This window comes from Hyperolius riggenbachi, chromosome 11, assembly GCF_040937935.1.
Source record: "Hyperolius riggenbachi isolate aHypRig1 chromosome 11, aHypRig1.pri, whole genome shotgun sequence".
NCBI lineage: Eukaryota > Metazoa > Chordata > Amphibia > Anura > Hyperoliidae > Hyperolius > Hyperolius riggenbachi.
This window is the reverse complement of record NC_090656.1, coordinates 100,675,380-100,700,297: the sequence shown is the minus strand read 5'-3', so window position 1 is coordinate 100,700,297 and position 24,918 is coordinate 100,675,380. Positions and strand designations below refer to the sequence as shown.

At 50.2% G+C, this 24,918-nt stretch overlaps 1 protein-coding gene across 1 annotated transcript in view; it reads right to left on the bottom strand.

Moving 5' to 3' along the window:
* Nucleotides 1-24,918, bottom strand: part of SLC5A12 (solute carrier family 5 member 12) — a 127,497-nt gene that overhangs the window by 37,539 nt on the left and 65,040 nt on the right. The window contains exon 7 of the mRNA XM_068261023.1: nt 15,311-15,440. Coding sequence (XP_068117124.1) covers nt 15,311-15,440 — 130 coding nt within the window. The remainder of the gene's footprint in view (nt 1-15,310; nt 15,441-24,918) is intronic.

The following is a 24,918-nucleotide window of genomic DNA, read 5'->3' as shown; positions in this document are numbered from 1 at the left end:
TACTGACCACCCAGGCAGCGGCTTGGAGCGGCTTTGATGGGGAAGGCGCAATAAATTACTGTCAGTCCAAGGGGAAATAAAAATTCCTGTCCTGAAAGACCGTTGTAAGGGACTGGAGAGAAAAAGATTTCTTTCTGTTTTAAGAAGGCAAATTACACCAAGCTTTGCTTTTTTAGTAGGAGGGCATTTGGTTCCTTTTATCCCCCTATACATTCCTAGTAGCTTGGGTCACCCTGAGCTGCTTGGTTACTCTGCTCTTTTCACAAATAGCCTTCTGCTAAGTCACTAAAGAATCATTCAGAGTTCAGAATTATAGATACTCCCTAAGAAGTAGGTGTCTGGCTTATAGCTGTTCTCTGCCCCTCCACAGAGGAGACAGCGACAGTGCCCTACCCCCAAATGTTACTGAGTCTGCAGAGGGAGTGAGACAAACAAACAAACAGTAAACTCTGCAGACAGCTTTGTGCTCTGCTAGAATGTCTGCATGTCTAGATGTCAGGAGGATCGCCATGACTACACAGCCTGCACTTCTCCCTGAATTCAACAGGACAGTGTTTGAAGTGTGTAATGGACACAGTGGGGGTTGCAGGTTTTGTCTTTCATTGTGCGTGAGTGAATAGGAGGGCAGCATCTAAAGCTCAAACAATGATAATGGACATGTAAGCAATGTGTGTAATTACATCCATCACTACTTATAATTGAAGATGGCATAATAATGTATTTCCATTAATGCTGTCTGTTTGCCCTCTCTCTAATGCTATGTACCACCTCACGATTTTTCCAACGATTTTCCCGATGTTCATCAATTTTTTTTTTGGAGCGACAAGTAGTCATTTACACGATGTCGTGACATCGCTTAGCGTTGTGTGGTGAAAAGTGACCGTCACTGAGGATCAAGTAAAGTACTGAGGTCGCTTGACTTCTCGTTCGCGCCCATCCTGTAATGTCACGTGACATCTCACATACCCGCTGGCAGGAAGATGAATCGCTGGACGCTTGTCATGAGGGACACCTCGCTGGATCCATCTTCCTGTGTTGTTGCAGTCACTGTGGTGAGTGTGGAGCTTAACTTTGCTTGCCCTCACCCTCTGCTCATGCTCCCTCTCACACTGTCTCTCTGACCAAACAACTGCTACTTGGGGAACAATGTGCACAACTATGTACACTAGTCTGAGCACTCTTCAGGGGAGCCAGTAGCATTTGGAACTATTATTGTGTATTTATGTAGCACTGACATCCTCAGCACGTTACAGAGTACATAGTCATGTCACTGACTGCTCACTGGAGCTTACAATTTCATCCCTACCATAGTCAAACTGTAATGTCCGACCATATTATTATCATGTATTTATATAGCACTGACATCTTCTGCAGCACTTTACAGAGTACATAGTCATGTCACTGACTGTCCTCAGAGGAGCTCACAATCTAATCCTACCATAGTCATAGTCTAATGTCCTACCATATTATTATTATGTATTTATATAGCACTGACATCTTCTGCAGCACTTTACAGAGTACATAGTCATGTCACTGACTGTCCTCAGAGGAGCTCACAATCTAACCCTACCATAGTCATAGTCTAATGTCCTACCATATTATTATTATTTATTTATATAGCACTGACATCTCCTGAAGCACTTTACAGAGTACATAATCATGTCACTGACTGTCCTCAGAGGAGCTCACAATCTAACCCTACCATAGTCATAGTATAATGTCCTACCATATTATTATTGTTTATTTATATAGCACTGACATCTCCTGAAGCACTTTACAGAGTACATAGTCATGTCACTGACTGTCCTCAGAAGAGCTCACAATCTAATCCCTACCACAGTTATAGTCTAATATTTTCAATATAGGATTGTTTTGGGGTAAACCAGTTGACTTATTAGTATGTTTTTTAGGATGCAGGAAATGTCTGAAGTGTCTGAAGACAGAAACTCCATGCAGATTTTGCCCTGGCCAATGTTCAAGCCTAGGACTCAGCACTAAAATGCAGTAGTGGTACCCACTGAGCCTCTATTCTACTCATAGATAGAGTTGGGCCGAACCTCCGATTTTAGGTTCGCGAACCGGGTTCGCGAACTTTCGCGGAACGTTCGGTTCGCGTTAAAGTTCGCGAACCGCAATAGACTTCAATGGGGATGCGAACTTTGAAAAAAAAAAATAATTATGCTGGCCACAAAAGTGATGGAAAAGATGTTTCAAGGGGTCTAACACCTGGAGGGGGGCATGGCGGAGTGGGATACACGCCAAAAGTCCCCGGGAAAAATCTGGATTTGACGCAAAGCAGCGTTTTAAGGGCAGAAATCACATTGAATGCTAAATGACAGGCCTAAAGTGCTTTAAAACATCTTGCATGTGTATACATCAATCAGGTAGCGTAATTAAGGTACTGCTTCACACTGACACACCAAACTCACCGTGTAACGCACCGCAAACAGCTGTTTGTACTAGTGACGGCCGTGCTGGACTGGTGCGCACCATGGCGAGAGTGCAGGTTTTGGTGGCTTTACAGCCCATATGGTCGGCCTGGCTGATGTAGCTGAATGACAGAACAGTGACTGTCCAGCTGATCAAATTTGGTCTGACCACAATGAAGCAACGACCTTATTATCTTTTGTGTGCCCCCCGAGACACTCATCTAGGCGCCGGTCATTGCTTCATTGTGATACGCAAGCCCCTTCACCACGGCAAGGTAATGATCACGAAGGGGAATGGGCGCATGTACATGCCTTTTCTTTTGTTGTTGCAGCTGCCCTCAGTGCAGCCAGAAAAATTAGGCAGTCATGTAAATTATTGCAGCGGCCGCTGCTAGCAGCGGCCTAAAAAATTCAGCAATCCGCCTGGAGTCCCGGACCCTGTTGGTGGTGGCGGAGAAGGTAGTGAAGCGGCCTGCAGGCAGACATGCTGTGTGGAGGGACTGGGAGCGACTTAGTCTTTTTGGGGCAGGCCAGGCAGCCAGTCACACGGCGTGCAGGCAGAGATGCTGTGTGTGCGGGGACTGACTTAGTCTTGGGGCGGGCAGCAGCCCTCCGGGATCCATGCCTCATTCATTTTGATAAAGGTGAGGTACTTAACACTTTTGTGACTTAGGCGACTTCTCTTCTCTGTGACAATGCCTCCAGCTGCGCTGAAGGTCCTTTCTGAGAGGACGCTTGCGGCAGGGCAGGAGAGAAGTTGGATGGCAAATTGGGACAGCTCTGGCCACAGGTCAAGCCTGCGCACCCAGTAGTTCAAGGGTTCCTCATCGCTGTTCACAGCAGTGTCTACATCCACACTTAAGGCCAGGTAGTCGGCTACCTGCCGGTCGAGGCGTTGGTGGAGGGTGGATCCGGAAGGGCTACGGCGAGGCGTTGGACTAAAGAACGTCCGCATGTCCGACATCACCATGAGATCGCTGGAGCGTCCTGTCTTTGACTGCGTGGACACGGGAGGAGGATTAGTGGCAGTGGTACCTTGCTGGCGTTGTGCTGTCACATCACCCTTAAAGGCATTGTAAAGCATAGTTGACAGCTGGTTCTGCATGTGCTGCATCCTTTCCACCTTCCGGTGAGTTGGTAACAGGTCCGCCACTTTGTGCCTGTACCGAGGGTCTAGTAGTGTGGCCACCCAGTACAGCTCATTCCCCTTGAGGTTTTTTATACGGGGGTCCCTCAACAGGCAGGACAGCATAAAAGACGACATCTGCACAAAGTCGGATCCAGTACCCTCCATCTCCTCTTGCTCTTCCTCAGTGACGTCAGGTAAGTCAACCTCCTCCCCCCAGCCGTGAACAATACCACGGGAAGGTTGAGCAGCACAAGCCCCCTGCGACGCCTGCTGCGGTTGTTCTCCTGCCGCTGTCCCCTCCTCCTCCTCCTCCCCCAAAGAAACACCTTGCTCATCATCCTCTGAGTCTGACTCGTCTTCTGCACACGACCTCTCTTCTTCCTCCTCCTCCCCCCTCTGTGCTGCCGCAGGTGTTGAGGAAACAGCTGGGTCTGATGAAAATTGGTCCCATGCCTGTTCCTGCCGTAACGGTTCCTGGTCACGCTCATTCGCAGCTTCATCCGCCACTCTACGCACAGCACGCTCCAAGAAGTACGCGTAGGGAATTAAGTCGCTGATGGTGCCCTCACTGCGGCTCACCAGGTTGGTCACCTCCTCAAACGGCCGCATGAGCCTGCATGCATTTTTCATCAGTGTCCAGTTGTCGGGCCAGAACATCCCCATCTTCCCAGACTGTTTCGTTCTACTCCAGTTGTAGAGGTACTGGGTGACGGCTTTCTTCTGTTCTAGCAGGCGGGAGAACATGAGCAGGGTCGAGTTCCAGCGAGTGGGGCTATCGCAAATGAGGCGTCTCACCGGCATGTTGTTTTTACGCTGAATTTCTGCAAATCGTGCCATGGCTGTGTAAGAGCGCCTCAAATGCCCACAGAACTTCCTGGCCTGCTTCAGGACATCCGCTAAGCCAGGGTACTTTGCCACAAATCTTTGAACCACTAGATTCATGACATGTGCCATGCAGGGTATGTGTGTCAGCTTCCCCATATGCAAAGCGGCAAGCAGATTGCTGCCGTTGTCGCACACCACGTTGCCTATCTCCAGGTGGTGCGGGGTCAGCCACTCATCCACCTGTTTCTTAAGAGCAGCCAGGAGAGCTGCTCCAGTGTGACTCTCCGCTTTGAGACAAGCCATGTCTAAGATGGCGTGACACCGTCGTACCTGGCATGCAGCATAGGCCCTGCGGAGCTGGGGCTGTGTAGCTGGAGAGGAGAACTGCCACTCAGCCAAGGAGGAGGAGGAGGACAGCGAAGAGCATGTAGCAGGAGGAGAGGAGGTGGCAGGAGGCCTGCCTGCAAGCCGTGGAGGTGTCACAATTTGGTCCGCCGCTTTCTGCTTGCCATCGTTCACCACCAGGTTCACCCAATGGGCTGTGTAGGTAATGTAGCGGCCCTGCCCGTGCTTGGCAGACCAGCCATCCGTGGTCAGGTGTACCCTTGACCCAACGCTCTTCGCAAGAGATGACACCACTTGCCTCTCAACTTCACGGTGCAGTTGGGGTATGGCCTTTCACGAAAAATAAGTGCGGCCTGGCATCTTCCACTGCGGTGTTCCGATGGCCACAAATTTACGGAAGGCCTCAGAGTCCACCAGCCGGTATGGTAACAGCTGGCGAGCTAACAGTTCCGCCACGCCAGCTGTCAGACGCCGGGCAAGGGGGTGACTGGCCAAAAGTGGCTTCTTCCGCTCAAACATTTCCTTCACGGACACCTGACTGCTGCTGTGGGCAGAGGAGCAGGAACCGCTCAAGGGCAGAGGCAGGGTGGAGGAGGGTGCCTGTGAAGGTGCAAGGGAGAAAGCGGCAGAAGCAGATGATGCACCTGAAGGAGGAAGAGGAGAAGGAGGGTGACTTTTCTTTTGTGTGCTGCTGCTGCTTTTGCTCAGGTGGCCATCCCATTGCTGTTTGTGCCTTTTCTCCAGGTGCCTTCGTAAGGCACTTGTCCCTACGTGAGTGTTGGCCTTTCCACGGCTCAATTTTTGTTGGCAAAGCGAACAGATGGCTTTGGTCCGATCTGAGGCACACACATTAAAAAATTTCCACACCGCTGAGCCACCCTGGGATGTGGGCACTATGGGGACCTCAGCAGCTGATGCTGAAGGGCAAGTTGGCTGGCTGTACATAGGTGGTGATACATGGTGCCGGACTCTGCCACCAGCTGTTTCTGACGAAGAGCTGCCCCAGCTTCTTTCAGCAACTTCTCTCCTCCTACTACTCTCTGACTCCCCCTCTGAACTGTCCCCCTCTTCATCTCCTCTATTGGGAACATACAGAGGATCCCTATTACCGTCATCATCGTAGTCATCCTGCCCAGCTTCGCTTGCCTCAGACAAATCCAAACTTGCACCATCAGTAGGTCCTTCATCCTCCTGACACGTTACATCCATAGTGTTGCCGCGTAACTCAGACATATTAGCTGGTGAAAATTCATCTGGCTGTAACAACAATGGCTGTGCATCAGTGATTTCAACACTAAATAATTCTTGCGAAGTGTCAAATGCAGCGGAAGTGGTGCTAGTAGTAGCGCTGGTGGCTGAGCAAGATGAGGTGTTCTGTGTCGCTAAATACTCAACCACGTCCTGACAATCTTGGGAGGTGATGGGACGTGCCTTCTTCCGAGCACTGTACTGTGGGCCAGGTCCACACGAAATTACATTTACACGACCTCGCGCAGACCTGCCGGGTGGCCTTCCTCTGCCTCTGCCATTACCTCTTCCTCTTCCTCTACCTGTTTTGTCCATATTGGGTATGCACGGAGTGGTATATCACACTGCGTGCACTCACGTAGGTAGGTGGGTTCACTTAACTGCACAGGTATGCGCACTGATGCGGTGGGTTCACTGAACAGAACAGGTATACAGTGGCGGGTTCACAGAACAGGTATGCAGTGGCAGGATCACTGAACACAATAGGTATGCAGTGGCGTGTTCACTAAACAGGTATACAGTGGCGGGTCCACTGAACAGAACAGGTATACAGTGGCGGGTTCACAGAACAGGTATACAGTGGCGGGTCCACTGAACAGAACAGGTATACAGTGGCGGGTCCACTGAACAGAACAGGTATACAGTGGCGGGTCCACTGAACAGAACAGGTATACAGTGGCGGGTCCACTGAACAGAACAGGTATACAGTGGCGGGTTCACAGAACAGGTATACAGTGGCGGGTCCACTGAACAGAACAGGTATACAGTGGCGGGTTCACAGAACAGGTATGCAGTGGCAGGATCACTGAACACAATAGGTATGCAGTGGCGTGTTCACTAAACAGGTATACAGTGGCGGGTCCACTGAACAGAACAGGTATACAGTGGCGGGTTCACTGAACAGGTATACAGTGGCGGGTCCACTGAACAGAACAGGTATACAGTGGCGGGTTCACAGAACAGGTATACAGTGGCGGGTCCACTGAACAGAACAGGTATACAGTGGCGGGTTCACAGAACAGGTATGCAGTGGCAGGATCACTGAACACAATAGGTATGCAGTGGCGTGTTCACTAAACAGGTATACAGTGGCGGGTCCACTGAACAGAACAGGTATACAGTGGCGGGTCCACTGAACAGAACAGGTATACAGTGGCGGATCCACTGAACAGAACAGGTATACAGTGGCGGGTCCACTGAACAGAACAGGTATACAGTGGCGGGTCCACTGAACAGAACAGGTATACAGTGGCGGGTTCACAGAACAGGTATACAGTGGCGGGTCCACTGAACAGAACAGGTATACAGTGGCGGGTTCACAGAACAGGTATGCAGTGGCAGGATCACTGAACACAATAGGTATGCAGTGGCGTGTTCACTAAACAGGTATACAGTGGCGGGTCCACTGAACAGAACAGGTATACAGTGGCGGGTTCACTGAACAGGTATACAGTGGCGGGTCCACTGAACAGAACAGGTATACAGTGGCGGGTTCACAGAACAGGTATACAGTGGCGGGTCCACTGAACAGAACAGGTATACAGTGGCGGGTTCACAGAACAGGTATGCAGTGGCAGGATCACTGAACACAATAGGTATGCAGTGGCGTGTTCACTAAACAGGTATACAGTGGCGGGTCCACTGAACAGAACAGGTATACAGTGGCGGGTCCACTGAACAGAACAGGTATACAGTGGCGGGTCCACTGAACAGAACAGGTATACAGTGGCGGGTTCACAGAACAGGTATACAGTGGCGGGTCCACTGAACAGAACAGGTATACAGTGGCGGGTTCACAGAACAGGTATACAGTGGCGGGTTCACAGAACAGGTATGCAGTGGCAGGATCACTGAACAGGTATGCAGTGGCAGGATCACTGAACAGGTATGGAGTGGCAGGATCACAGTACAGGTATGCAGTGGGCTGAGGGCTCACTGAACAGAACAGGTATGCAGTGGCAGGATCACTGAACAGGTATGGAGTGGCAGGATCACAGTACAGGTATGCAGTGGGCTGAGGGCTCACTGAACAGAACAGGTATGCAGTGGCAGGATCACTGAACAGGTATGCAGTGGCAGGATCACTGAACAGGTATGCAGTGGCAGGATCACAGTACAGGTATGCAGTGGGCTGAGGGCTCACTGAACAGAACAGGTATGCAGTGGCAGGATCACTGAACAGGTATGGAGTGGCAGGATCACAGTACAGGTATGCAGTGGGCTGAGGGCTCACTGAACAGAACAGGTATGCAGTGGCAGGATCACTGAACAGGTATGCAGTGGCAGGATCACTGAACAGGTATGCAGTGGCAGGATCACAGTACAGGTATGCAGTGGGCTGAGGGCTCACTGAACAGAACAGGTATGCAGCCAGGAAGAAGTTAAGCCTAACTAATCTTTCCCTATATGAGAGACTGCAGCAGCTCGCCCTACTCTCACTAATGCAGACACACGAGTGGCCGTAATGGCCGCCGCTGCCTGCCTTATATAAGGGGGGGTGGGGCTCCAGGGGCTAGTGTAGCCTAATTGGCTACACTGGGCCTGCTGACTGTGATGTAGAGCGTCAAAGTTGACCCTCAGTGCATTATGGGGCGAACCGAACTTCTTCCGCAAAAGGTTCGCGTGCGGTACCCGCACGCGAACCACCTACGTTCGCGCGAACCACGTTCGCCGGCGAACCGTTCGGCCCAACTCTACTCATAGATATCTGCTCATCCATGTCATCAATTCTGACCCTCTACTACCCTTCCTCCCTCTATTCTACTTCTCTTCTCTTGTATCACTTACACTACAAACACACTGTGCTTATCTCCAGAATGGATTATGAATCAAACTATTAGCCCCAGTGCACACCAAAACCGCTAGCAGATCCTTAAAACGCTAGCGGTTTTTGGAGCAGATTTCAGAACGATTCTAGGCATGTTTAGAGACATCTTCTAAACATGCCGAGTGTTTTTGTGAAGCAGATTACAAATATTGTTACAGTAAAAGCTGTTACTGAACAGCTTCTGTAACAAATACGCCTGGAAAACTGCTCTGATCTAGCGTTTTTCAGAGCGGTTTGCATTTTTCCTATACTTTATATTGAGGCAGAATCGCTTCTGCAAACCGCAAATGTGCAGCAGGAGGCACGTTTGCGGTTTGCTAAAAACCTCAAACCGCTGGTGTGCACCATCCCATTGAAATACATTAGCCAAGCGTTTTCACAGACAAATGCGGTTGGCGGATCGCTGCTAAAACCGCTCGGTGTGCACTGGGCCTTAAACCACCTTACCATATCAGCCCTTCAATGTCATGATATACCCACTCCAGTCTTACCCTAACAGGTGGTAACATATTTGCATATCTCATAATGTTTGTGAAAAATTATTTTGAAAGTAAGAGTGTCTTGCTTGATAATCCAATCTTGCAATGTGACTGCCATTGGAACTTGTAGTGTGGATGCTGTATTTATTTGAGGTGCATACTGGCAGCATGTGCTGTATGGCATACAATGCTGATCATCCACAAGGCAAACTTAGGCAGCTGCCTAGGTTCTAGAGAGAGTTTAGGGGCCTGGTGGTTGCTAGTCCCCACCAAATCTAACTAAATAAGCCAGGTGACCATCAGTGGAGGGCAAAGTGTTATCTTGCCTAGGGCCCCATTTCATAGTTATCCCTCTCTGATGGCTTATATCATGTGTGAAGTGTTCTATAATGTATATGATTTTTGTTCTATTTTTTAGGGGGGGGGGGGGGCGCCACAGGATTTCTTGCCTGGAGTGACAAGAAGGCTAGAGGCGCCCCTGGTGCCCCCGAAGCAGTACTGGAATTTCTACAATGCTTGGCCACTCGTCGCACCTTCAACAGAAGATCGGCCACACCTGGGTATGTCCTCAGGAACCGCTGAACTACTAGGTTCATCACGTGCGCCAGGCAAGGGATGTGTGTCAGCTTAGCCAACCTTAAAGCGCGAATGAGATTACTCCCATTATCACACACAACCATGCCCGGTTTCAGGTCCAGCGGTGCCAGCCACAAATCCGTCTGTTCCTTTATTCCCCTCCAAATTTCCTCCCCTGTGTGCTGCTTATCCCCAAGGCAGATCAGCTTCAGCAACGCTTGCTGACGCATGCCAACAGCTGTGCTGCACTGCTTCCACGATCCTACGACTGCTGGTGCTGGGTTAGCGTTTCCGGATGAGGTACAGCTTTGAGATGCGTTGGAGGAGAAGGAGTCAGAGAGGTAGGTGCTGCTGTTGTTATCCAGTGGGAGGGACGGCGGTGCAGCTGTTTGCGGCGTGGGCAACACCCGCGCCGTAGCAGGTGAGGAATCACTGCCAGGCTCCACAAGGTTCACCCAGTGCACGGTAAGGGAGATGTATCGACCCTGGCCGAACACACTCGTCCAGGTGTCAGTGGTGAGGTGAACCTTGCAGGCAACGGCATTCTTCAAGCTTCGGGTTATTTTGCTGACCACGTGCTCATGCAACTCAGGCACTGCAGAGCGCGCAAAGTGGTAGCGGCTGGGAACCACGTAACGTGGGATGGCCACTGACATCATGCCCTTGAAGCTGTTTGTCTCCACCACTCGATATGGCAGCATTTCGCAGGCCAGAAGCTTGGCTATGCTGGCTGTTACTGCCACGGCCCGGGGGTCATTTGCTGGCAATTTCCTCTTGCACTCAAACATCTCCGAGACAGACAACTGAACCGTAGGGCTGCACACTGAAGGGCTGTTGGTTGTTGTGATTGATGAACACTGGGAGACCTCAAGAGCACTACTCCGGAAAGTGACAGTGTCAGCGTCGTCTGATGTTTGTGAATGTTGTGAACCACGCAATGGCTGGGCTACTGCTGCTGCTGAGGCGGGTCTGGTGGTGAGTCTGGTGACCCCAAGGGAGGCAGTGTTGCTGGTACCCTGTCCTGCCGCATTTGCCCACAGAGTGGGATGTTTGGATAGCATGTGGCGGCTCATGCTGGTGGTGGAGAGGTTGTTAATACTTTTCCCCCTGCTCAGGCGGGTCTTGCACACCTTGTAAATCGCCATGGTACCATCCTCAGTGCAGTCTTCAAAGAAAGCCCAGACTTTGGAGCACCTGCCTTGCTGGCGATTTCTGTTTGCGCCTCTTTTGCATCTCAAAGGAACTTCCACGCCTGTGGTGCCTGAAATTTCGCGCCGCCTACCTTGTAGCACAAGGCGAACTCGTGCAGCAGTGGGTTCTCCAACAGACTCATCTGTGCTGCTACGACGGCGATGTTGTCGTTCACATACAAAATCTGGGTCTATGTCCACATTGTCCATACCCTCCTCTTCCATCTCCTCAAACTCGTCATATGTCATTGTGGGGGGCAGCCGCCGTGGAGTAGAGCTCCCCAGAACAACCTCTGCGCAGCTTACTCCAACGTCATCTTCCAGATCTTCTCGGCCGACCAACTGCAATTGCAACCCCTCCTGCCCAACTTGCTCTGGGATTTGGGTTTCAAAGTCCTCGGACTCGCCTTGTATTTCAGTGCGCGGTGCATTTCCCACAGTTAATGGTTGTGAATCCGGGCACAACATTTCTGGCTGTTCCTCCATTGACCTTTCAAAGGTGGAAGTTTGTTGGGCTGGGAATAGCTCCTGCGAATACCCCATTGTGTCCTGAGGTAATTCTGGTTATCTGGCAGCTGTGTGCATGGTGTCGCTGCCGGTTGTGTCAGCTTTGTGCCCACTGGCTCCTTGTAACTGGCTGAGGACTCGGACCTCGTGCGTGATGTGCTGGTGCTGCTTAACCCACTGCTGGACGCTTGAGAGGTCATCCAAGTAATTATCTGGTCCTGTTCTTTTGGATTTGTGAGGGTTGTTGTTCTGGACAACATGGGCGGTATTGAGTGGGTTTTCTTGGGTGCTCCCCTGTGGCCTGTACGTGAACCGTCAGGGGAAACACCTCTTCCCTTGCCCCTCCCTCTTTCACCGGATTTCTTCCTCATTTCACTTATCCTTAAAGTACACGCTGACTGGCAGCAGTACAGTGGCAGTACAGAAATGCTATACAGTGGTGGGTGAGCGGTGTACCACTATTGCCAGCAGCGACATACAGCACAATGCTATACAGTGGCGGGTGAGCGGTGTACCACTATTGCCAGCAGCGACACAGACCACAATGCTATACAGTGGCGGGTGAGCGGTGTACTACTGTTCCCAGCAGACACAGAGTGGCAGTAAACACAATGCTATATAGTGCTGGGTGAGCGGTGTACACAAAGTGGCAGTAAACACAATGCTATATAGTGTGGCTGAGCGAGCGGTGTACTACTGTTCCCAGCAGCGACACAGAGCACAATGCTATACAGTGCTGGGTGAGCGGTGTACCACTATTGTCAGCAGCGACACAGAGCACAATGCTATGCAGTGGCGGGTGAGCGGTGTACTACTGTTCCCAGCAGACACAGAGTGGCAGTAAACACAATGCTATATAGTGTGGCTGAGCGAGCGGTGTACTACTGTTCCCAGCAGACACAGAGTGGCAGTAAACACAATGCTATATAGTGTGGCTGAGCGAGCGGTGTACTACTGTTCCCAGCAGGCCTAGAGTGGCAGTAAACACAATGCTATATAGTGTGGGTGAGTGGTGTACTACTATTCCCAGCAGCGACACAGAGCACAATGCTATACAGGGTGAGCGGTGTACTACTGTTCCCAGCAGACACAGAGTGGCAGTAAACACAATGCTATATAGTGTGGCTGAGCGAGCGGTGTACTACTGTTCCCAGCAGCGACACAGAGCACAACGCTATACAGTGCTGGCGAAGCGGGGTACCACTATTGTCAGCAGCGACATAGAGCACAATGCTATGCAGTGGTGGGTGAGCGGTGTACTACTGTTCCCAGCAGACACAGAGTGGCAGTAAACACAATGCTATATAGTGCTGGGTGAGCGGTGTACACAGAGTGGCAGTAAACACAATGCTATATAGTGTGGCTGAGTGAGCGGTGTACTACTGTTCCCAGCAGACACAGAGGGGGCAGTAAACACAATGCTATATAGTGTGGCTGAACGAGCGGTGTACTACTGTTCCCAGCAGACACAGAGTGGCAGTAAACACAATGCTATATATAGTGCTGGGTGAGCGGTGTACACAGAGTGGCAGTAAACACAATGCTATATAGTGTGGGTGAGTGGTGTACTACTATTCCCAGCAGCGACACAGAGCACAATGCTATACAGGGTGAGCGGTGTACTACTGTTCCCAGCAGACACAGAGTGGCAGTAAACACAATGCTATATAGTGTGGCTGAGCGAGCGGTGTACTACTGTTCCCAGCAGCGACACAGAGCACAATGCTATACAGTGGTTTTGAGCGGTGTAAACAGAGTGGCAGTAAACACAATGCTATATAGTGTGGCTAGCGGTGTACTACTGTTCCCAGCAGCGACACAATGACTGGGGGGGACCCTGGCTAGTCCGGCTGGAGAGAGAACTACCCTGCCTGCCTACCCAAAGCTAAACCCACAGACAAATGGCAGAGAAATGACGTGGTTCGGGTATTTATTTACCCGAACCACGTGACCTGTTCGGCCAATCAGAGCGCGTTCAGGTCCGAACCACGTGACCCGTTCGGCCAATCACAACGCTAGCCGAACGTTCGGGGAACGTTCGGCCATGCGCTCTTAGTTCGGCCATGTGGCCGAACGGTTTGGCCGAACACCATCAGGTGTTCGGCCGAACTCGAACATCACCCGAACAGGGTGATGTTCTGCAGAACCCGAACAGTGGCGAACACTGTTCGCCCAAAACTAGCAGGAGGGATTGCCCCAGTCAGAGAAGCAGTCTGGAATTGTCATGTAGACGGGGGCGGGGCTTTTACTCCGATTCTGAGTGGTATTTAGTGATATTTAATGAAGAGCCAATTTAGAGCCGTAAGAGCCAGCTCTTTAACCACTTGAGGACCCACCCTTTACCCCCCCTTAACGACCAGCGCTGTTGTAGCTGATCTGTGCTGGGTGGGCTCTGCAGCCCCCAGCACAGATCAGCGTGCAGGCAGAGCGACCAGATCGCCCCCCTTTTTTCCCCACTAGGGGGATGATGTGCTGGGGGGGGTCTGATCGCTCCTGCCTGCGGGTGTTGCGGGGGGGGGGGGCACCTCAAAGCCCCCCCTCCGCGGCGAAATCCTCCCCCTCCCTCTCCTACCTGGCCCCCCCTGGTAAGCCGGGCTGCACAGGACGCTATCCGTCCTGTGCAGCCAGTGACAGGCTGTCTCTGGTCACATGGCGGCGATCCCCGGCCGCTGATTGGCCGGGGATCGCCGATCTGCCTTACGGCGCTGCTGCGCAGCAGCGCCGTACAAATGTAAACAAAGCGGATTATTTCCGCTTGTGTTTACATTTAGCCTGCGAGCCGCCATCGGCGGCCCGCAGGCTATTCACGGAGCCCCCCGCCGTGAATTGACAGGAAGCAGCCGCTCGCACGAGCGGCTGCTTCCTGATTAATCAGCCTGCAGCTGGCGACGCAATACTGCGTCGCTGGTCCTGCAGCTGCCACTTTGCCGACGCGCTTTATGAGTGCGCGGTCGGCAAGTGGTTAATGGGAGCCGATTCAGAAGAGCCGATTCTCTGAAAAGAGCCGGAATCCCATCACTACTCTGGAGCAGAAACGTCCCTTCTCCCGGGCTGTGTTGCTGTCTTGTGCGGGGGTGGGGCTCCAACACGGACACATCACATTCTTCTCTCTGTGACTGCATCTGTTCCCTGGCTGTCTCGCTCCAGTGTCTGTGTGCAGCCAGTGACACAGGTGGGGGGTCAGACTGTCGGGGGCATAAGCTGGCTGGCCGCTGGCTCCTGGTTAGACTGGCGTGGGGCGGAGTTAAAGGCTGGGCCACATGAGGTAAACACTTTACCTGTGTGGCTACTGAGAAGAAGGGGCACGGCTTTAAAGAAGGAGCCTGGCAGAGAAGAGCAGTATTGATTGCTCTATTGGCTGGGGAGAAGTGGAGGTGGAGGCACTGCTGAGCACATGGTAGCGTGCCGAGCACCGGGGACTGAGTCGGGAGGTAATATAATATAAAAAAAAAAAAACCATGGTCACGGTAGCAGCGGTGGGGGAATGCGCCTCACCACCTCATGGCGCCTCACCACCTCATGGCGCCCCAGGCAACTGCCTATACTTGCCTGGTGGGTGAGACGCCCCTGACTGTTGGTACCGATAAATCGTACTTGAGTTTGAGTATGGGACACAAAGCCATGCAGAGATTATAAAAAAAAAATGTCTATATTTGAGATCAATGGTTACTTCCTTTTTCAGTACTCAAAACATCTGCAATTCTTAAACAATTATTCCACAAAACTGCTACTGTGCTCTGTCCCTGATCATGTACCTGGTCAGAGGCGCTGATGAATCCAGCAGTCCAAGGGTCACATGTTTCGTAGTGTACATACATGATCAGTCCTGAGAACACGGCACAGACCAAGATCACCCACAGCCCAAGCAGGTTGAGGTACAGAGCTCTGAAATGGGAATATAAAAAGTGTTATCATTTACTAAAACTAGAATGAGAAAAAAAAATTATATATTCTGAATCTAAGGATCATACATCTTAAAGGGAACCTGAAGTGAGTAAAATGATTTAAAATAAATACATGATGTACCGTATATGTTCGCATATAAGCCGAATTTTTGAGCACAAAAATGTACTCAAAAGTCCACCCTCCCCCCCTTCGGCCTATATGCGAGTCATAAACTTGCAAGTGTGCAGCCTCACCTTCTGCAGGTACCCGAGTACAGCGTGCAGCCAACAGAGGGGAGTAAATGTCAGCCTGAGGATGCGATGAGCGTCCAGGATGAGCAGGCGGTGAAATGGTATGTCAGCCATTGCAGCCCGTGAAACAGATGAGTGGCTGGAATAAGACAGTGGGCGGGCTTTGCAGGTGCAAGTGGAGTCGGCGGCATGTGCAGCTGCTGGCTGAGGGAGATTACTGGGCTGATGGCAGGCAGAGGTTGTTAGGCAGAGTTAATCCTCAGTACAATCCTGAAGTCACTGTATGCTATACTTGTACATGTTCTTACTGTAATATTAACAGTGAGCACATGTACAAGTCCTGCATACAGCCAACTTCCAGATTGTACTGAGGATTTACTGTATTACAATAAGCTCTGCCTGATCAGCCCAGTATCATCCACTGCCCTATTTTATAGTACAGTAAGAGTGTTAATATTTGAGTAGAGTTGTAAGGTAGGCACTAGCCATGCAATTCACATAGTGATCATTTGTTTCAGATCATTTGTATGATCGTACAGAAATGAGCGTTCAGGACCACCAGTGGACGAAAACATCCTAACCAATCTATGGTAATCAGATTGATGGTATCGATCCCGTCAACCTGATTGGATTGGTTAGGATATTTTCGTCTATTAGTGTCCCCTAATGATCCTTTTTTGATCGATCATACAAATGATCAAAAATTTTATCATTAGTGGCCACCTGTAGTGCCTGCTATCAGCCCAGTGTTTTGACACAGTGAGAACTAAGGTATAGATAATACCATAAGTGTGGCTACTGTATTACCCCGGCTTATATGCGAGTCAATCATTTTTTCCAGTTTTTTTTTTTTTAAAGTAAAAGTTGGGAGGTCGGCTTATATGCGGGTCGGCTTATATGCGAGTATATATGGTACCTGCAAATGAATATTAAATATTTACCTCGCCGTCAGTTCCTCTCAGAAGCTCACCATTATCTTCTTATAGTGATCTCTTCCAGTTCTGACAATATTTTTTTCAGAACTGAAATATACCATTTGCTGTCAGTTATATATCAGCAGCTGCCAGTTACAACTGAATGTGCAAGGTAATGTCCATTTTTCCCTATGGCTCAAGTCGGTGATACTACAGTTTAACAGTGTGCTGACCAGGAAGCTGTTATGGGGTATTGGCCATTTTCAAAATGGAGGACAGAGAATTCCATTGATCACAGTGGACAAACAGGATGCAGGAGAGGAGAAAGAGATTGAGGAATAAATTACACAGGAGGTAAGTATGACCTGTGTATGATTATTTTGACTTCTTATTGTCAATTCAGGTTCTCTTTAATAAAGAACCAATATAGTTGTTTAGGAGGTGGAGTGTATGGATACTAGAACTCCAGCTTCCAGTTCTAAGACGCTGGAATGCCAAGTCCTTTACCTGGATGGAATTTCGAAATTGGAAAGTGCCAGCTTCCACACCCCATTTACCAAAATCTGTCTTTTAATATAAGAGCAGAAATTTTTTTTTAACATTATACGGTTTATTCCATATAGATTGGTAATCAGTTCAGATGTCCTTTAAACCCTCAAGGAAAAAAACAATGACCAAACCTAGTGCAAGGTGCAGCTAATTTATGATTTACTGTTTGGGAGGGCTCTGGACGGTAAAAGTTACCGCATGATGAAACTAAAAAGTCTTTATAAACTATTTTCACAATTCACAATTTTCACTATTTTAAAAACGGATAAGAAAAAGGGGAGATGGCTTACCTCAGAAAGACAACCTCATAAGACAATTACATTTATTTATTAAATGCAACGCAGGCAATGTGTTTCGTGGATCTGAGCCCACTTCCACAAACCAATTACAGTGCCAAAGGGTTCGAAAAGCCAAAATAGTGGGCGCCTCTTACCACCTTTCTGTTTATATGCACCACCCCAGCCCCCCCACGCACACCTGGTTGGAGGGTTACATTTGACCCCCTGTCATTTTAACCACAGTGAAGCTCATTCATTTTCACCAAGAGAGTGACCATATTCAGCCTATGTTGGCCACCTGAGTGGAGTTGGGTTATAAATCTCCATCTGCTTTAAGTGGTCGGTTGCCCCTCATGCAACCCACCTTTGTGAATAACCTTTCTTCCATGCTACATATTCCTTTTTTATGACATATTGCACTATTTGGGCTCCAGTTGTCTGTGCTTTCTTTTTAAGGTGTCAAGGCACCCAAATATATTTATGTAATCTATAGATTGCAAGGAATGATCGCTGCTGCCCAACAATATAACTTTTCAGATAATATACTCATTATCTTTCTGAGATAGTTTTGTATTGAAGTAGGCTAAAGCTGAGGTAGATATCACCTAGTGCTGTAGAAAAGTTCCTGACTATGGACAGATAAGCATTGCTGTTATCAGGAAATTACTGCAAACTGTGATTCTAGTATTTGAGATGTTACATACGAAACAACATTCCATACACATTGATTTAAAAAAAAAGTTATCTTGCTGAGTAGAAAGACATCTACGAGGAAGGCCTTGAGCTATGTAAAGCAAACGTGTCAGAGATACAATACAATAATACAACAACATTTCTATAGCGCTTTTCTCACATAGGACTCAAAGCGCTTAGGCTCTCTCAGATTCAGTAATTAGTAGTGTTGGGCGAACATCTAGATGTTCGGGTTCGGGCCGAACAGGCCGAACATGGCCGCGATGTTCGGGTGTTCGACCCGAACTCCGAACATAATGGAAGTCAATGGGGACCCGAACTTTTGTGGTTTGTAAAGCCTCCTTACATGCTACATACCCCAAATTTGCAGGGTATGTGCACCTTGGGAGTGGGTACAAGAGGAAAAAAAAATTAGCAAAAAGAGCTTATAGTTTTTGAGAAAATCGATTTTAAAGTTTCAAAGGGAAAACTGTCTTTTAAATGCGGGAAATGTCTGTTTTCTTTGCACAGGTAACATGTTTTTTGTCGGCATGCAGTCATAAATGTAATACATATAAGAGGTTCCAGGAAAAGGGACCGGTAACGCTAACCCAGCAGCAGCACACGTGATGGAACAGGAGGAGGGTGGCGCAGGAGGAGAAGAAGGCCACGCTTTGTGAGACACAACAACCCCGGCCTTGCATGAGGGCAAGAAGCGTGCGGATAGCAGGCTTTGTACCGCCATGCAGTCATAAATGTAATAAAGATAAGTGGTTCAATAAACAGGGACCACGCGGCAACGCTAACCCAGCAGCAGCAGACGTGATGGAACAGGAGCAGGCGCAGGAGGAGAAGGCCACGCTTTGTGAGACACAACAACCCAGGCCTTGCATGAGGGCAAGAAGCGTGCGGATAGCAGGCTTTGTACGGCCATGCAGTCATAAATGTAATAAAGATAAGTGGTTCAATAAACAGGGACCACGCGGCAACGCTAACCCAGCAGCAGCAGACGTGATGGAACAGGAGGAGGCGCAGGAGGAGAAGGCCACGCTTTGTGAGACACAACAACCCAGGCCTTGCATGAGGGCAAGAAGCGTGCGGATAGCATGCTTTGTACCGCCATGCAGTCATAAATGTAATAAAGATAAGTGGTTCAATAAACAGGGACCACGCGGCAACGCTAACCCAGCAGCAGCAGACGTGATGGAACAGGAGCAGGCGCAGGAGGAGAAGGCCACGCTTTGTGAGACACAACAACCCAGGCCTTGCATGTGGACAAAAAGCGTGCGGATATAGCAGCAATGCTTTTTGCCGCCATGCAGTCATAAATGTAATACAGATGAGAGGTTCAATAAACAGGGCCCGGAAACGCAACACCATCCCAGATGTTCATTGGTCATGTTACTTGGTTGGGGTCCTGGAGTGTTGCGTAGTCATTTCCAATCCAGGATTGATTCATTTTAATTTGAGTCAGACGGTCTGCATTGTCTGTAGAGAGGCGGATACGCCGATCTGTGACGATGCCTCCGGCAGCACTGAAACAGCGTTCCGACATAACGCTGGCTGCCGGGCAAGCCAGCACCTCTATTGCGTACATTGCCAGTTCGTGCCAGGTGTCTAGCTTCGATACCCAATAGTTGAAGGGTGCAGATGGATGGTTCGACACAGCTACGCCATCTGACATGTAGTCCTTGACCATCTTCTCCAGGCGATCGGTGTTGGAGGTGGATCTGCACGCTTGCTGTTCAGTGGGCTGCGGCTGCATGGGTGTCAGAAAATTTTCCCACTCCAAGGACACTGCCGATACCATTCCCTTTTGGGTACTAGCTGCGGCTTGCGTTGTTTGCTGCCCTCCTGGTCGTCCTGGGTTTGCGGAAGTCAGTCTGTCTGCGTACAACTGGCTAGAGGAGGGGGAGGATGTCAATCTCCTCTCTAAAGTCTCCACAAGGGCCTGCTGGTATTCTTCCATTTTGACCTGTCTGACTCTTTCTTCAAGCAGTTTTGGAACATTGTGTTTGTACCGTGGATCCAGAAGGGTATAAACCCAGTAATTGGTGTTGTCCAGAATGCGCACAATGCGTGGGTCACGTTCAATGCAGTCTAGCATGAATTGAGCCATGTGTGCCAGAGTCCTACCAGAATCCTCATCATCCTCTTGTGAGCGTTGTGATAGTTGTTGTGATGCATCATAGTCGTCACCTTCCTCCTGGTCTGCTTCTGCTGACCATTCGCGTTGAATTGTGGAAGTCCAACGTGCACCGCTCTGGCCCTCGTCAGTGGTGGCATGAAATTCCTGCTCCAACTCCAGCTGTTCCTCCTCCTCTTCTTCGTCATAGCTGCTGGGGCCAGCGTTCCCTGAGGCGGATGGCCTGATGTTGGTACCATCACGCTGATCGTTTTCTCCTTCAGATTCCCCCAGTTGCATCATGACAGCTGTTTCCTTGATTTTTAACATCGACCTCTTCAGTAAACACAGCAGTGGTATGGTAATGCTGACTGAAGAGTTGTCACTGCTCACAAGCAACGTGGATTGCTCAAAATTTTGGAGGACTTGGCAGAGGTCCAACATGTTGGCCCAATCGGATCCACAGAAGCTTGGCAGCTGGCCGGATGCGCCTCGGTACTGCGCCGTCATGTACTGGACCACTGCACTCTTCTGCTCGCAAAAGCGGGCTAGCATGTGCAGCGTAGAATTCCAGCGCGTAGGGACATCACACAGCAAGCGATGGTGGGGGAGATTGAAGCGCTCCTGCATCTTGGCGAGTGCCCCCGAAGCAGTACTGGAATTTCTACAATGTTTGGACACTCGACGCACCTTCAACAGCAGATCGGGCACGCCTGGGTATGTCCTCAGGAACCGCTGAACTACTAGGTTCATCACGTGCGCCAGGCAAGGGATGTGTGTCAGCTTAGCCAACCTTAAAGCGCGAATGAGATTACTCCCATTATCACACACAACCATGCCCGGTTTCAGGTCCAGCGGTGCCAGCCACAAATCCGTCTGTTCCTTTATTCCCCTCCAAATTTCCTCCCCTGTGTGCTGCTTATCCCCAAGGCAGATTAGCTTCAGCAACGCTTGCTGACGCATGCCAACAGCTGTGCTGCACTGCTTCCACGATCCTACTGCTGCTGGGTTAGCGTTTCCGGATGAGGTACAGCTTTGAGATGCGTTGGAGGAGAAGGAGTCAGAGAGGTAGGTGCTGCTGTTATCCAGTGGGAGGGACGGCGGTGCAGCTGTTTGTGGCGTGGGCAACACCCGTGCCGTAGCAGGTGAGGAATCGCTGCCAGGCTCCACAAGGTTCACCCAGTGCGCGGTAAGGGAGATGTATCTACCCTGGCCGAACGCACTCGTCCAGGTGTCAGTGGTGAGGTGAACCTTGCAGGCAACGGCATTCTTCAAGCTTCGGGTTATTTTGCTGACCACGTGCTCATGCAACTCAGGCACTGCAGAGCGTGCAAAGTGGTAGCGGCTGGGAACCACGTAACGTGGGATGGCCACTGACATCATGCCCTTGAAGCTGTTTGTCTCCACCAATCGATATGGCAGCATTTCGCAGGCCAGAAGCTTGGCTATGCTGGCTGTTACTGCCACGGCCCGGGGGTCATTTGCTGGCAATTTCCTCTTGCGCTCAAACATCTCCGACACAGACAACTGAACCGTAGCGCTGCACACGGAAGGGCTGTTGGTTGTTGTGTTTGATGAACACTGGGAGACCTCAAGAGCACTACTCCGGAAAGTGACAGTGTCAGCGTCGTCTGATGTTTGTGAATGTTGTGAACCACGCAATGGCTGGGCTACTGCTGCTGCTGAGGCGGGTCTGGTGAACCCAAGGGAGGCAGTGTTGTTTCTGGTACCCTGTCCTGACGCGTTTGCCCAAAGAGTGGGATGTTTGGATAGCATGTGACGGCTCATGCTGGTGGTGGAGAGGTTGTTAATATTTTTCCCCCTGCTCAGGCGGGTCTTGCACACCTTGCAAATCGCCATGGTAACATCCTCAGTGCAGTCTTCAAAGAAAGCCCAGACTTTGGAGCACCTGCCTCCTTGCTGGCGATTTCTGTTTGCTCCTCTTTTGCCTCTCACTTGAACTTCCACGCTTGTGGTGCCTGAAATTGCGCGCCGCCTACCTTGTGGCACAAGGCGAACTCGTGCAGCAGTGTGTTCTTCAACAGACTCATCTGTGCTGCTGCTACGACGGCGATGTTCTCGTTCACAAACAAAATCTGGGTCTCTGTCCACATTGTCCATACCCTCCTCTTCCATCTCCTCAAACTCGTCATATGTCATTGTGGGCCACCGCCGTGGAGTAGAGCTCCCCACAACAACCTCTGCGCAGCACACTCCAACGTCGTCTTCCAGATCTTGTCGGCCGACCTCCTGCAATTGCAACCCCTCCTGCCCAAATTGCTCTGGGATTTGGGTTTCCGAGTCCTCTTCGGACTCGCCTCGTATTTCAGTGCGCGGTACATTTCCCACAGTTAACGGTTGTGAATCCAGGCACAACATTTCTGGCTGTTCCTCCATTGACCTTTGAAAGGTGGAAGTTTGTTGGGCTGGGAATAGCTCCTGCGAATACCCCATTGTGTCCTGAGGTAATTCATCGGACTGGTTATCTGGCAGTTGTGTGCGTGGTGTCGCTGCCGGTTGTGTCAGCTTTGTGCCCACTGGCTCCTTGTAACTGGCTGAGGACTCGGACCTCGTGCGTGATGTGCTGGTGCTGCTTAACCCACTGCTGGACGCTTGAGAGGTCATCCAAGTAATTATCTGGTCCTGTTCTTTTGGATTTGTGAGGGTTGTTGTCCTGGACAACATGGGTGGTATTGAGTGGGTTTTCTTGGGTGCTCCCCTGTGGCCTGTACGTGAACCGTCAGGGGAAACACCTCTTCCCTTGCCCCTCCCTCTTTCACCGGATTTCTTCCTCATTTCACTTATCCTTACAGTACACGCTGACTGGCAGCAGTACAGTGGCAGTACAGAAATGCTATACAGTACCACTATTCCCAGCAGCGACACAGAGCACAATGCTATACAGTGACGGGTGAGCGGTGTACCACTATTCCCAGCAGACACAGAACAGTGAACAGAATGCTATATAGTGTGGCTGAGCGAGCGGTGTACCACTATTCCCAGCAGACACAGAACAGTGAACAGAATGCTATATAGTGTGGCTGAACGAGCGGTGTACTACTGTTCCCAGCAGACACAGAACAGTACACAGAATGCTATATAGTGTGGCTGAGCGAGCGGTGTACTACTGTTCCCAGCAGACACAGAACAGTGAACAGAATGCTATATAGTGTGGCTGAGCGAGCGGTGTACCACTATTCCCAGCAGACACAGAACAGTGAACAGAATGCTATATAGTGTGGCTGAACGAGCGGTGTACTACTGTTCCCAGCAGACACAGAACAGTACACAGAATGCTATATAGTGTGGCTGAACGAGCGGTGTACTACTGTTCCCAGCAGACACAGAACAGTACACAGAATGCTATATAGTGTGGCTGAACGAGCGGTGTACTACTGTTCCCAGCAGACACAGAACAGTGAACAGAATGCTATATAGTGTGGCTGAGCGAGCGGTGTACCACTATTCCCAGCAGACACAGAACAGTGAACAGAATGCTATATAGTGTGGCTGAGCGAGCGGTGTACCACTATTCCCAGCAGACACAGAACAGTGAACAGAATGCTATATAGTGTGGATGAGCGAGCGGTGTACCACTATTCCCAGCAGACACAGAACAGTAAACAGAATGCTATATAGTGTGGCTGAGCGAGCGGTGTACCACTATTCCCAGCAGACACAGAACAGTGAACAGAATGCTATATAGTGTGGCTGAGCGAGCGGTGTACCACTATTCCCAGCAGACACAGAACAGTGAACAGAATGCTATATAGTGTGGCTGAGCGAGCGGTGTACCACTATTCCCAGCAGACACAGAACAGTGAACAGAATGCTATATAGTGTGGCTGAGCGAGCGGTGTACCACTATTCCCAGCAGACACAGAACAGTGAACAGAATGCTATATAGTGTGGCTGAGCGAGCGGTGTACCACTATTCCCAGCAGACACAGAACAGTGAACAGAATGCTATATAGTGTGGATGAGCGAGCGGTGTACCACTATTCCCAGCAGACACAGAACAGTAAACAGAATGCTATATAGTGTGGCTGAGCGAGCGGTGTACCACTATTCCCAGCAGACACAGAACAGTGAACAGAATGCTATATAGTGTGGCTGAGCGAGCGGTGTACCACTATTCCCAGCAGACACAGAACAGTGAACAGAATGCTATATAGTGTGGCTGAGCGAGCGGTGTACTACTGTTCCCAGCAGACACAGAACAGTACACAGAATGCTATATAGTGTGGCTGAACGAGCGGTGTACTACTGTTCCCAGCAGACACAGAACAGTACACAGAATGCTATATAGTGTGGCTGAACGAGCGGTGTACCACTATTCCAAGCAGACACAGAACAGTGAACAGAATGCTATATAGTGTGGCTGAGCGAGCGGTGTACCACTATTCCCAGCAGACACAGAGTGGCAGTAAACAGAATGCTATATAGTGTGGCTGTGCAAGCGGTGTACTACTATTCCCAGCAGACACAGAGTGGCAGTAAACAGAATGCTATATAGTGTGGCTGAGCGAGGTACACAGAGTGGCAGTAAACAGAATGCTGAGCGAGCGGTGTACTACTATTCCCAGCAGCGACACACAATGACTGGGGGGGACCCTGGCTAGCGTGGCTGGAGCGCGAACTACCCTGCCTGCCTACCCAAAGCTAAACCCACAGACAAATGGCGGAGAT